The 15,294-nt window shown below is 39.5% G+C and overlaps 1 protein-coding gene across 1 annotated transcript in view; it reads right to left on the minus strand.

The window, feature by feature from the left end:
* Akap13 (A-kinase anchoring protein 13) overlaps positions 1-15,294 on the minus strand; it is a 269,674-nt gene that overhangs the window by 196,474 nt on the left and 57,906 nt on the right. The window contains exon 2 of the mRNA XM_026784275.1: positions 8,167-8,210. Within this exon, the coding sequence (XP_026640076.1) occupies positions 8,167-8,199 (33 nt within the window). The 5' untranslated portion in view covers positions 8,200-8,210. The remainder of the gene's footprint in view (positions 1-8,166; positions 8,211-15,294) is intronic.

Below are 15,294 nucleotides of genomic sequence, written 5' to 3' on the forward strand. Positions count from 1 at the left end.
AAAAAAAAAAAAAAAAGAATAACTTTTAAAGTGGTCAAAGATTTAGGCTCCCCTCTATCTAACACAGTACCTGCATCAGTGCTATCAGATGACGAACCTAAGGGCATTTGGACTGAGATCTGTTCTAATGATCATCATGAACAAGCACTTCAATCCCATGCCCAAAGTGCAAATACTAGCAGGCTGGAAACAAGTCCAAAGTGGGGGGAAAAATCCAATGTGGTAGCCCTAAGTCATTCTTTGTCAACATCCAAACGCACAAACCAGACAAAAGGGTCTGGTCTTCTGAGTTCCCTTCTGTATATGGCTGGTGGGCCTATCTAGATCTGAATACAATTCCACTGGGGTGGTTGAGGGACCTTTATTAACTAACACTTGCCAGGATGTGAAGTGGAAATATTAACCACACTCTCATGCTTATTATGAAGAGCATATTAGGAAATCCATATTAACTGCAAGCCACAACACCTTTACCCTGTTGAAGATGTCATTTTAAATAGTTTTCTTTTCCTTTGAAAACCAGACAATAACAGCTGTGGATTAGCCTAATAGAAACAGCTAAAATCAGTAGATACGGTTTTGTTTTGCAGAACTTAAATAAGGAAAGGCATCTAGTACTGGCTATTCTTTTCTCATAAGACTTTTTTTTTTTCAATTTTCAGGATGTTTTTGTCTCATCTTAGAAGCTATTACATACAAAAATATTGGTACCAGGGGAAAAAGAGAGAAAGGACAACATAATAAACCATATTTGTCGGGGTTCTGGAAATTTATTTTGCAATTGAAATGGCTCTTCCCCTTGAAAATCTAATAAACAGGAGTCTTATCCTAAACATAGGGTAGATAATGACTATTAACCCATGTATTACCTTGGAATCTGTCTTGGAAAAAAATTTATCTCTCATGTGTGACTATATCATCAAATTAAATATTTTAAAGAACTTTTAAAGGTATTTGCTTTGTTGGAGGAGCGCCTTTGTGTTTCCTCAAAGAGTAGATGTATTTGATGGAAACTTTCCTCCTGGCTCCAGGGCCAAAAAGTAAACAAACACTCTTAGAGCCATAAAAAGGCAATTTGCAACAGAAGAATATGAGAAATACACCCCTACTTTCCCCCCTTAAATGTGTTCTTCTGGTCATTTTATCAAATTTCCAGCATCCAATATAAACCATCTGGGAGAGTGTTTGGCACAGCAGTCTCCTCTAGAGTTACAGCTAAAAATAGCATTAACCACAGTAGACTCAAAGTCCACTGAAACACGTCAGAAACCAGTAAAGAATACTATTCTAATACAGGCAAAGTATCCGGAAATGCAGAAGCTGAATTCTAAGAAATGCCTCCATGTTCTAGCGCCTTGACCTCACTTGTTCAGGGCTTAAAACTCATCACCCTATTAAGGATGCTCTAAGTATAATGATGAAGTATCTGGCTGATTACTTCACTGAGATGGCTATTCAACTATGTTAAAAGTTAATTTAATTAGAGCATGTCTCCCACTTATTTCAAATAAAGATGGCAATCTAGTCTACATTTCTACAGTTCATGAAGATGCCCTAACCCTTACTTGTTTGTTCCACCAGCGCTCTATTCAACACTTCCTCTGCTTCAGTCTTCCAATCGCTACATTTCTTAGTCCATTCATTCAGATTCGAACCCTACAACTTCTGTTTGCATGTTGTCTTACAGTCAAATCAGCTCAAGTCCTGTCCTCACACTGACTGAAGAGTCTGCCACCTGATCAGACTATACGCAATCCCTTCAGTCTCTTTATTGCAGAGTCTGCCCACTCTTCTAGAAGACAAAACTCAAAAGTCTCTAAAATACAATAATTCCCACGGCTTATGAAATCACTCCCCAGGCTTAGACTTTCTCAAAAGCCATTCCCACATGAAGAGCTAACTGCAAGAATGTACTTGGTGTAAAGTAGTAAAGATATATTCACACTCATATTCATTTTCCACCACCACCCCATATAAACTAAAGAATTCATTCAAAGTCTCCCAATTCTTGACACCTATACCTACTGCTTCCTTGTACCTTGGGTCTAAGAGGCAACAAAGACCTTTCCCATCTTCTTTCAACAACCAAAAACCTGGCTTCCTTTTTAGCTGTTAGTCTAGAGGAGGATTTGTTTACTATTACTAGTGATAAGTTGTTAAATCAAGTAGTACTTAGTTGTGGAGCACAAAGTAAGGCCCAGCTGTTTTATTAAACACCACCAACCTTTCTTTTATGTGCTTGGCTTTCCTTTGACTGTCTGACAGCATCTCTTACTCCTCACTGTCCCGGTAAGGCCATACTTTTATTCTTTATAGCATGAAGACCAAAGTTCATATGTACTGTGCTCATAAAACACTAGCAATTGCTGGGCATGATGGTGCAAACCTTTAATCCCAGCACTTGAGAGGAAGCAAGGGAATCTCTCAGCTCAAATCCTGTCTGATCTATAAAGGGAGTTTCAGTCCAGTCAGGCCTACACACACACACACACACACACACACACACACACACACACACACACACAAAACCTCAAAGGAAGCAGTTGTTCAATCTAAATGATGCAAATTTCATAATTTTTCTAATTTAATCTGAACTGTTTTCACTTGCTCTACAACTACTCACTACTGCATCAATGTTAGGTATGGTTGTTACGGCTCAGTTGAGAACAACATTTGTTAAGAACCAGATGCAAGAAGCTGGAGAGAGAGCTCAGCATATAAGACCACGTGCTGCTCTTCCAGAGGATGTGTTTGGTTTCTAGCACCCGTGAAGTGACTCACAACTATCTGTGACTCTAATGTAAGGAAATCTGGCACCTTCTTCTGGCTTCTGTGAACACCAGATATGCACATGCTGTACATCCTTCTATGTAGGCAAAACACTCACACACATAAAAACTAAGAAAAAAAGAATGTGGTATACAAAGATAAAGATAATGTTTTGTTCAAACCTCAAGTGATGTGTTGTTTACAATGAGCACTCTATTTGATACCAGCACTTGTTTTCTTTCTATTGTTGTGACCAAACACCTGAAAAGAAGCAACCTGAGGGCAGAAGGATTTATTCTGGCTCAAAGTGTAGGGAGGCAAAGTTCATTGTGACTGACAAGGCATGCAGCAAGTAACTCCACGGCAGTGGGAGCATGGGAAAGCTTGCTCACCTCAACAGACTATGTCATGGACACACTGGGGCCTATATGTGAGGCTAGACCCTTACGACCTGCACTCCAGTGACCCACTTCCTCCAGCTAAGTTCCACCCTACAAAGATTCTACAGTTTCTCAAAACAGAACACCTGAACAGACCACTCGCTGGGATCATATGTTCAAACACATGAACCTGTGGCAGACAGTTCACATTCAAACAAGAATTTGAAGATATACCTGACAGAGAAAAAGGTGCCCCAATTTGGGAAAGTCTAATATGCAAAAGGTGCTTCCAAACCAGAGACAACATTAGATGAAAAAACTGAGCAACTTTTCATACCACCTTATGAGGCTTCATTTCACTGGGGCACTACCCAGATAAATTCACTACCTTAATCAAGAAACCAAAGTTAATTCTCCAATAATTAGACATGAATGAATAAAGCAAGCTGGAAGTGGTGGCACACACCTTTAATCCCAGTACTGAGGAGGCAGAGGCAAACACATATCCCTGAGTTCCAGGCTGGCCTGGTCTACATAGTGAGACGTTACCTCAAAACAACAACAAAAAGAAGAAAGTTACCAAAAGACATTGTTTATGTAGTACTACAAAATCACAAGAAAACCATCACCAAAACCCTAACTGCTACAATACACAGCTTATTTTTTTTTATAAATACAAATATGAAAAAAGTGCTTCTTCATGATTAAGAAACTGAGATATAACTACATTGTAACACCGCTGGAAATCCAGAGCTGGGAGGAGAGAGCTAAGAAAACTCTGGGATAGTAAAGGAATCTTGGATGTATGATGTGGGATACCCCTCTGTATGCTGTGATTACCATTCATGAATAATGAAACTGCTCTGGCCTATAGCAGGGCAGCACTTAGCTAGGCAGAGAAAACTAAACTGAATGCTGGGAGAAAGAAGGCAGAGTGAGTCACATTCCATGGAGGTGCCAGAGGAGAAAGACACAAGCAGCTAGGTGGAACCTTGCCAGTAGGCCATGAGCCTTGTGAAAAAATGTAAAATAATAGAAATGCGCTAATTTAAAGTGTAAGAGCTTGCTAGGACAAGCAGTGATTTAATTGATACATTTTCTGTATGGTCATCAGGAGTCTGGGTGGTCAAGAAACAAACAAGCAGCTTCCTACTACAGATACAGACTTATATTACCTCGCATTGCATCGATGTTGTAATGCCCGTTTTTGTTCATTGTACTAGGTTATGAAAGAGAATATCCTAGATATGAAGAAATATATGCTGAAATATGTAAACAAATGGGATACTATCAACTTTCAAATGGCTCAAAATATAAACAATGTAAATGGTAAGCAGATGATACTAAACGGATGAATAAAAGTTAATATCACTGTGATTTATAGTTTAATCTTATTTCAAATGAAATAACTAAAAATTAAATATAAGATTAAACTTGAGTTAGTTAAAAGACAAAAGAACTTTGCAAGTGTTGTAAGGTTTTTATGGTTTATGGAACAGCTGTGGATTATCACAACCACTTGGTACACAGAAGAAAGAAAATGGATATGAAAAAGCCCCACCCCGCCCACTTACTAATGAACCATCCTGAACGTTCGTTTTTCTACCATCACAACTGTGCTGTGAGAACCAAATGGCATAAGTCTGGCATGCCTTTAAAACTGTAAGGTACTGTCTGAGCATGTTCTATTCTTTTTTTTTTTTTAAGGAGTTGCTATCTAGAAAAATTACCACAAATACCAGTGGTATTCAAAGAAATAAGATAGTGAAATGACTATACTAAATGGATGCTTTTGTGGAGGTGCAAGAAAAGCATCACCTACTAATGTAGTTTGCTTCTCTAACATGAGGCAGTACTCACACAAGAATCAGATGTGAGGAAAGCACACACACTTAGCAACTGGTCTTCAAAGTTCCAACCCAGTGACTCTACATTTACTGAGAACATTTCCTCCAAGAAATAATTATGCATTAAGGCAGCCTCATCTAAATCATTTCACAATACAAGCATCTATATACTGTACAACTCTCATTTTGAGGTAGGGCCTCACTCAGTAACCGAGGCAGGCCTCAAACGCATGATGATCTCTCTGCCTCAGCCTCATGACTGTTGGATTATAGTTGTGTACACCATGCCTGGCTCACATTTTTTAACTACTGCAAATTATTTTGTATGAGACTCTACTCAACGACTAAGTAAACTAATTATCTGAAGTCCAGTCTATTTCTCTAGCTTAGAGATTCAAGTTCTCAGGATTGTTCTCCTTCTTTCACAGCAGTTTTCTCTCCTCTGCTCATGACACCCCAGGAGACCTAAATATGTAATTTAAAAGAAAACTTCAACATAACTGTACAGAAAGGTTTTGTGTGTCAACTTGAGACAAGCTAGAATCACCAGAGAGGAAAGAGCCTCAGCTGAGGAATTGCCTCCTTGAGATCCAGCTGTAAGGCATTTTCTCATTTTGTGATGCATTGGAGAAGGTCCAGCCCATGGTGGGCAGTGGCATCCCTGGGCTCGTGGTCCTGGGTTCTATGAGAAAGGAGGCCAGTAAACAGCACCCCTCCATGGCATCTGCACTGCCTCCAAGTTCCTGCCCTATTTGAGATCCTGTTCTGACTTCCTTCAGTGGAAATGTTAGTCAGATAAACCCTTTCCTCCCCAAATTGTCTTTTGGTCATGGTGGGTTTTTTTTGTTTTTTTTTTTTTTTGTTTTTCGAGACAGGGTTTCTCTGTGGTTTTGGAGCCTGTCCTGGAACTAGCTCTTGTAGACCAGGCTGGTCTCGAACTCACAGAGATCCGCCTGCCTCTGCCTCCCAAGTGCTGGGATTAAAGGCGTGCGCCACCACCGCCCGGCTGGTCATGGTGTTTTATCACAGCCATAGAAACCCTACCTAAAACAATCATCTTTGACCTTTTGCTCAATTCTGACTGCCATACAACACCTACTTGTCTTAATTCAGTTCACTGAGAATGGAATATACTGTTACCTTTTTTAAAAAGACATAAAAGCATGACTGCTGACAGACATATTTGTAAGCTGAGACTTAGGGCATTCTTCTGTAGAGCCTGTTCAATTCCTTTACACATATTATACATATATATGATATCATATATACCGTGCTTGAGTACTGCATCTCAAAGGAAATCATGCTTTTGCTTATTGTTCTCCCCAACCGTGTGTGTGTGTGTGTGTGTGTGTGTGTGTGTGTGTGTATACACATGTACATATGAATGTATGAGGTCAGAAATCAAAGCCTGGCCTCTTTCCTATCACTATCTACATGTTTTTGAGACAGTCACTCATTGGCTTTGCACAGTAAGCTCCCAGGACCTTCCTGTCTCCACTTCCCAGCCATGCCTGGCCTTTTACCTATGTGTTGGTGATCTGAACTCAGGGCCCCATACTTCACCTACTGAGCCATCTCTCTCAGCCCCAGAATGAAACATTTTAAAATTTAACATGTTTACAGTGCTTTCTGACTCATCTGGAAAATAGCCTCAAATCAAAGCTATGCTAATCACAACATGTTCTGACCTCAGTCTCCTTATGTCTAAGATAAAATGGGCAAAGCAGATAATTCCCAAGTGCTTATTTATTCTATAAATATTCTACAGCTGGGACGGTTCATGATAGTAAGGTCAGAAGGATTTTTACTTCATCTTTTCATCACTATTTTCTCTTTCACAATTATTCACAAAACCACAAACTAAATTTTATACGTACATACATACATTGAACAGGGCAGAGAAGATCAAGTCTCACGTTGTAGTCTTGACTGGCCTAGAACTCCCTATGTAAATCAAGATGCTGCAAGGCATCTTCAAATTTCTGACTCTCCTCACTGTCTCACTTTTAACAATCCTATCTATCATGGGGGCTGAATTCAACAATTAAGAGCATTGGCTATTCTTGCTGAGGACCCAAGTTCAATCCCCAGCACCCACATAGCAGCTCATAATCACCCATAACTTCAGTTCTGGGGAATCCACTGCTCTCTTTTTACCTCAGTAGCCAGGCATGAAACATAGGGCACGTACATGCAAACAAAAACACTCTTACACATAAAAATGAAACTAAAAATTTCTAAAGGAACCAAATGAAATTAGGCATGCTGGTACACACCTTTAACCCCAGCACTCAAGAAAAATCTCTGTGAATTAGGCCAGCTAGGTCTAGAAAGTAAATTACATGCCAGCCAAGACTAGACAAAGAAACCCAGTCTTAAAAACAAAAAAGACTACAATGGGTAGTGGGTCATCCAAACAATCCTGGGTAATCTCCCCTGTCAAGATCTACAATTCAATCTGTTATGACAAATCTCTCTTGCTGTACAAAATAGAATCATAGTTTATGTTGAGATAAAGAGATTCAAATCCTGTTACAGAGGACTTCTACTAGACTCCAAACCACTACAACACAAAGCCCCAGGACCTCTCGCAGTTCTGGCTGCCTCCTCACCCCACACACTTTTCCCCCACCCCAACGGAGTCAATTCATTTCTACAGCAATAAGAAAAACCTCTATCTAGAATGCACCTTATTCAGCCTGGCTTTGTGCATCTAGTCATTTCACCTAACAATGCCCTTATTTTATTGACGGAACTGATGTGCCTGCTTTAGCCAGAGTCCTAAGGTAAGCAGTACTTTGGCCAATGGCACACAGTGTCACATAGTTGTAATGCAGGGTACCTTAAAGGGCAGGTGAAGATCTCCATCCTGTTTTTACAGAGATGCTCTCCAGGTGAGAGTAAAAGAGAGCATAGGACCGCTGAGGGCAATCTGTGCCACATGTGCAAACTATCACACTGACTGGAAGACTTCCAACAGTAAAGTGCCGTGCACGTATTAGTCATCTAAATGACTTACCAAATCAAGCTTAATTGCAAAAGTGTGTGTGTATGTATCAGTAAAGCTGTAGTATATACAGCTTTTATAATTTCTACTGCATGAGACTTCAAGTTGATTATAAGTAAACAAACACAGATAACCATGAATCAAAATAAAGCACATTACTCACATATAATGGAGCTTGCTGTGGACTAAGTTTCATGACCCAAGACACTGAAACAAAAAGAAGAAATAGATGAGAATAAAAATCAAAGTTGTTAGCAAAAACATATATTAAAAAAAATACCACCTAAAAGTTGTAGATGTCACCCATGGCACTGTGAGTAAAACCCTAAGTCTGAGAGATGTACACTCAGAGATATAAGAAAGAAGAGGGAAGCCCAAAGATTGCAGAATACTTGTATTCTAGTCTTTTCAGAAGGGGTGAATTTTAATATTGAAAAGGTGTAGCTTCACAGTGACATCACAGCTGAATTTTCACATGACAGCCTAAGCCCATGAAAAACTGCTTGCCAGTGGATGTCCCCAACTTTGGGATGAAAGGAGGTAACTGAGGACCACTAAAGCTCTCTTGAAAAGGGAGGTTACCGTTAGCTCTTTACAGCTAAAATTAATGGTCAAATTTCCAAGTCATTTTTGTACCTGAATTTTCATCATATTAAAAAGAAATCAAGCCAGGTGATGGTGGCGCATGCCTTTAATCCCAGCACTCGGGAGGCAGAGGCAGGTGGATCTCTGTGAGTTCGAGACCAGCCTGGTCTACAAGAGCTAGTTCCAGGACAGGCTCCAAAGCCACAGAGAAACCCTGTCTCAAAAAATAAATAAATAAATAAATAAATAAATAAAAAGAAATCAAAGAACTTTATAGGCTTCTAGGATTATATATTTTTTAAATTAAGTAACACACTCAGACGACACCAATAGACACACTAAAATAGAAGGGGTAAAGCTCACAAGGCCTCAACTCTAGACAAAGAATGAAAATTAACTAAAGAATGCTGAAACATGAGAAATGAGTTTTCCCCAGGGAAGAGAGCACTGATTAGCTATCCACGACCAAACACTCAGTCCTGGAAACATATAAACATATTCATACAAGTAACATTATATGAAATGAGAAGGTTGTATTTATATATTTAGGAATACACGCATATGCCAATATCAATAATTAAAGAAAAAGAGGATGTGAATTTGAAAGAGAGCAAGAGAAGTACACAGGAACTGCTAGAGGAAGAAAAAGGATGGGGAGAAGTGACAGAATTATAATTTCAAAAATATAAAAAATATTATTAAAAAGGTTAAAAAAAAGAATATCATACTCTTAAACGTTTGGCTTGGTAATTTCACGAGGGCGTCAGGACAGCAGGTCCTCTGCCAAATACTCTGACCTTGAATAGACATTGATCTACCTCACTACAGTTGAGAAGACCAAAATGACTTCATTAATATCTCATCTGAAGCTTTTTTTATCCATAACAGATAAATAAAGACACATACTAAGCCATAACATCAGCAGTTCAGAAACATTCACTGAGTGAAAAACAGTAGGTAAACTTCCACCATGAAGTCTAACAGATTTCAGAAGCCCAACAATAAAACTGGAATCCAAACAGCATAAAATTAGAAGTTAAAAGCCTAATGTTGAGAACAAAAGACATTTTTGTGACCATGAACAATCTAAACACACCTCTCAAAATAAACATCTCAGAGACTTGCCACAGATCAAGTTCTCTGTGTGTGCGTGCGTGCGTGCGTGCGTGCGTGACAGAGAGATTAGGGCTCACCCTAAAAGCGACCAACATAGACTGGTGGTGGGGAGTTCTACTATTGAGCTCCTAGAACTAAATCCTCCCCAATCAGTTTCATGCCACAGGTGGGTTCCTCCATGTTTAAAGGAGTACCTGTATGGCCTTCCTTACTCATTCCCTAACTCTTTCCTCCATATCTGTCTTCATTTAATGACTTTGTACTTAGAAGTACTAAAATCACTGAAATCACTAAAAACCAAGATCACAAATGAATCTGCTCTTTTTAGTAGAAGAAAGTCAAGTACATTTCAAGCAACCATATTCAAATAGTAAATGCGCATTAAAAAGAAAGGTTAGGGGCTGGAACAATGGCTCAATAATTAAGAACACAACCATATCCACTGCTTACAACTGCCTGTAACTCCAGCCCCAGAAGACCCAATGACCTCTTGTGGCATATCTGGGCAACTGCACTCAAATGCACATAAATCTGCAGAAGTTAAAAATAAATAAATAAAACTAATTTTTTAAAAGAGAAATATTAGCTGGGAGGTGGTGGCACATGCCTTTAATCTCAGCACTTGGGAAGCAGAGGCAGGTGGATCTCTGAGAGTTTGAGGCCAGCCTGGTCTACAAGAGCTAGTTTCAGGGCAGGCCCCAAAGCTACAGAGAAACCCTGTCTTGAAAAACCAAAAGTAAAAAAGAAATATTGATGGGCTTGAATACCTTTTCAGTGTATTAAATGTTCATTTAATTTTAAATTGCTAGCCTTTTAATTGTTTCTTCAGATCCCGTTTAGACTCGCCTGGGACACAGAATTGGAACATAAAAATTTATGAGTCAGTGTGCCTCGATTAACTTATGAAGTGGTTCTGCCATTGCACACAGTCAAAAATGCCAGTTACACTGACAAAGAAATTAATACTTTGGCAACCCATAAGAACTGGCAGCATCTGTGATGAAAAAGCTGTGTGACTCACAGTCATCTATGCTTCAAGATTTGCTAAGAAAAAAAAATAAATTGCTGGCTTCTACACCAACTTCTTGATGTGGCTCCATCATACTGGATGAAAGTCACATAACGTAAGGGCAGGTTAATGCCATCAGACTGTGTAGAGTTACACACTCATCTGAACACACCACATCACCAGCCATGTACACGCCGCTCCAACACAGGATTAAAGAGGGATGACAAAGTGTCTGCCCTCCCACACTTTCCAAAGAGTCAGATCACTGTTACATTGCCAATACGGGGCAGCAAACAAATCCATGTGTCAAAAAGAATCACAGTAATGATCAGATGGCTCCAGGGAAGGGCTGGTAGACTGGATGACTTTTAGGCTTCTTAAATGCTGACACACAAGAAGAGCGAAACTAATTTTCACAGCACTTTACTTTTGATGTTTTATTCCTTTTCCACATAGGCTACTATTTTCCCTATTTCGATGATCCAAAGAATCAATTATTTAACACCAAGGGCATAAAGGGAATAGCCCAAATCTGCCGGATACTAACATAGAGGTTTTCTCCCCATGTCATCAACTCAAGTCTTCGTCAACAAGATTTGCTGAATCCTCTGCAAGGGACACTTAGTGAAATGTGTTATTAACATCTAATAATGTCATAGAGCAATGTTAAGAAGGAACCTTTTACAATGTCTTCCTTAGCCAGTAACCTAAAGCTAGTCACAGATTCAAATGAGCAGCCTTCAGATAACAGCCAATACAGAGAAGTACAAAGAGTAAAAGCTGCCAAACATTTGAAAGACTAAGAGGAGACACCAGAATTTAGTTTTAAAGATATGGTGTTATGACGTCTGGTCAACAAATCCACAACTCTGTAAAACTATCTAGGGTTGAAATGAGTCATAAATCTGGTGGGTGTGGAATTAAGCAGAATGACAGTAATCAAGGCCTTTTGTTCTTCCCACTTTATTTTATGAAGTGGAAGGAACACAAATTTCATATTTTGTTGCTGTATAAAAATGGCATATTCACTTTATGCCAAGACAAGACTCATCAACCCCTAATACCCCCTTTTTAAATCAGTCAGGGACCTGAACCTGGTTCAGGTGTACATACTGCCTACACTTACAGTGGGTTTTCCCTCCTCAGTCAAATGTCTCTGGAAACTTCCTCAAGACATATACCTAGAGGTATGTCTCCCTAAATGACTCAAGTCGACAATGGAAAGTAAACATAGTAAATCACAGAAGAGTATACATCCCTGGAGATTGCAGGGAATGTCCCTTCCCAGACTTTCTTACTTGTTACTATTCAAACAAAATCTGGATATTAATTTTGTAGTTTTTCAACACATCAGAACTAAACTTCAAATTTGTAAGAAGACAGTTTGTCAGATGTATAAAATTGAAAGAAAAATAAAAAACAACTACAATCTTTACTAATGAACTTTACAATTAAAACTGAGAATGTATGTACCTATACATATATTAATATAAAAAGACTACTCTAAGCCGATAATAAAGCATTTCTGAAGTCCGCGAGAGGCATTTCATAGGTTTGACATTATTTCACTGTATACTTTCTAGTACCTATAAACCTGGTGATCTCAGCTCAATGACTGGAAACTACCTAAATTCTACTGATGTTTTAAAACACAATACCTTCCACATCTGCCCTAAGTCCTAGCAGGAAAGGACAGCAATTAAGAACACACACAAGTATATTTAGAGGATTTCTATTGTCAGAGTTCCTCCATTACAGAATATGCTTCAAATAAATTCTCCTGGCCAAAGACTCTACTAAAGACCAAAAAAAGACTAAAGCTATACCCAGTTCTTAGAACTCATTAAGCATTGTTGTAGAAGTAAGCATGGGAATGACAATGCATACATGCTCAGGGTTCCGGTAAAAGAATAAATGTTCAGCTCTTATTCAAAGAAAACAACAGAATCCAACAAATCTTTCTTACATTCCTAGGAGCATTGGCTGGTGTACTGGAGGGAAGTTGGGGAGGCTAAAACTGGGAATTCTAGTCAAAAGGAAGAGATCGAGAAGAGTACGTAGGCTGAATAGCATTTTCCTGCTGAAGACGTCCCACCCCACCCCACCCCTCCCTCTCTCGTGGGGGTGTAACAGGGCCCCTGGGGCCACGCTTGCTTTTGTTTACAACGGTAGCAACTACTGAGTGGACAGCTGTAAGCAGTGATTCTTGAGCCTTATTTCAAGGGCAGCCATTCAACGCTTTGTTAAACACCAGATTCTTGCACTCTATCAAGAACCGCATCTGGCAATGCCTCTGCTCTGGAATCGTGGCCCACACACTCTGGAAAATGATGAAACTGCATGGCATGGATCTGATTTTCTGCTAACTTAGCGGTTAGCCTTGCTCTGCCTGACTGTCGCTATCAAATGGCACAGTACTTATTTATTAACCACCAAGAAAGAGGAGGAAAAGCACTGATCCAAATGAGCAGGAGTGTCCCATAAGCCACAGAAGGTAAACAGGATATGAAAATAAAGAAGACTTCAAAGTAGAGTAAGACGCAACAGAGATACAAATGAATCCAGGTAAATTAAAACATAAACAAACAAAAATCCCACAATACTCACATTCACTTATCTACTTTGTCAATGCTGGGTTATCCAACTGGCAGCATAAGCACATATTTAGGGAAAATACACTTATGCGTAAATTCCAAAGCAATAATAAGCATTTTTACTTCAGAAATAAAGACTGCAAATAAAGAAATTAAATCGTTTTTAAAATCACAGTTCTGAAATTAAAAAAGAAAAAGGCAAAAAGAAAATCACAGCTTTGGGCTGAACATATAGCACAGTCATGAGGTCTTGGGTTCAATTTCCAGTATTGTGAGAAAACAAAAACTTCAGAATCTTTTTTTTTTACACATTCATTTTAGATTACTTAAAAATTCATGAGAGCCTATCAGAGCACTTTTTAAATTTGTTTTTATTTTTTTTATCATGTTAAGACTGGCTTTGGGGGAGCCTAGGCAGTTTGGATGCTCAACTTACTAAACCTGGATGGAGTTGGGCGGTCCTTGGACTTCCCACAGGTCAGGGAACCCTGATTGCTCTTCAAACTGATGAGGGAGAGGGACTTGATCGGGGGAGGGGGAGGGAAATGGGGGGCGGTGGCGGGGAGGAGGCAGAAATCCTTAATAAATAAATAAATTAAAAAAAAAAGACAACTCAACAACATAAAAAGAGCAAAGAAAATCCTTCCACTTTCCTGGCCTCCTAGAGTATTTCATGGCCAAAACTAATTACTGGGCTTCAGAAATAAATTATATATGGCTCATCTTACCAATTTAATGTACATGCAACGGGCACTTAAATTACAGTACAATGAGAACAGTAACAATGTTACAAGGGTCAGGATGCAACAATAAACTCTCCAGAAAGGGGATCCCAAGCAGCCATGCTAGAGGAGGCAAATCAAGAGGCAAGTTTCACCACATGGACATGGAGAAAGCACAGAGCATAACGAGCTGCAGTTTCAAGCCTTGGGAGCACAGTGGGCTCCTGACCATGACACATATCAACGTAGAGTACAAGCAGAGGATTACAGGAAAGGGGTCAAAGGAAAATCTCATGTCAATCTGCATGCCCCCAAGTGCCGGCCTTAGAGAGCAAAAAGAGGAAAGTGAAGAAAACACGCAAACTTCTATGACATGGCTGTATACTAAAGAAATCACATCCGTGCAAAACATGATGGCTTCAAGTTTATCTTTTCAAAGCTCAGTTCACATTCTGTTATCCACAACTGGATGCCCAATGATACATAAACAGTAGAGTGGAAGGTGTTGGTAATCACAAGGCCTGAATTCAAACCCATCCAGACAAAGGCAAGAACCTGTTGTTCACAACCCAAAAGACTGGCCAGACTCCCGCTGTAGCTTCTCTACAGCAAGCACAGTATGGTGTCCTGGTTGTTCTGCACAGGAACTGTGCTCTTCACTAAGATCCCAATGCAGATCCCACTAGTCACAAACCTTTGCAATTTAAGGGGGTCACAGCAACAGACCGGATCAAACTCCTTCCCCAGGGAGCAACCACTGCCAACTTGCCTGTCTCTGCTTGTAGACTGAATGCCAGAGTCTTATCACCCTGAGAAAATCTCTCCAGGCTCCACTGACTGACTGAACCTTCCTAAAACTCCACTTTCACTCTGTAACACTTTCATGTATTGGAATAAGCAGTCTTTGAAAGGGGCTCTTTTGAGGTATCAATCAATCCCTTTTCTTTAAGTAGTTCTAGGACATAACACTAAGAGTAATAATGCCAAGACTCAAGAAACAGAGGCCAAAGCACAAACTATATTCCATTTAGGGGATGCATGTGAACCACTTTTTCGAGAGCATTTATCCCTATAAATGCTTATACACAGTTGGTATAAAATAAATATATTTAACTTAATAGCGGTCATGGCCAAGTGTATGTATATATGAATGCACTATTTAGGCTTGAGGAGCTCACGCTATGGTTAAGATTCTGCCATATTTTAGCTTCCTATTCGTAAAATAGAGATTAAATAATAAAGATGTGTGAAATGTTTAACACAGT

Source organism: Microtus ochrogaster, chromosome 22 (assembly GCF_000317375.1).
Source record: "Microtus ochrogaster isolate Prairie Vole_2 chromosome 22, MicOch1.0, whole genome shotgun sequence".
Lineage (NCBI taxonomy): Eukaryota > Metazoa > Chordata > Mammalia > Rodentia > Cricetidae > Microtus > Microtus ochrogaster.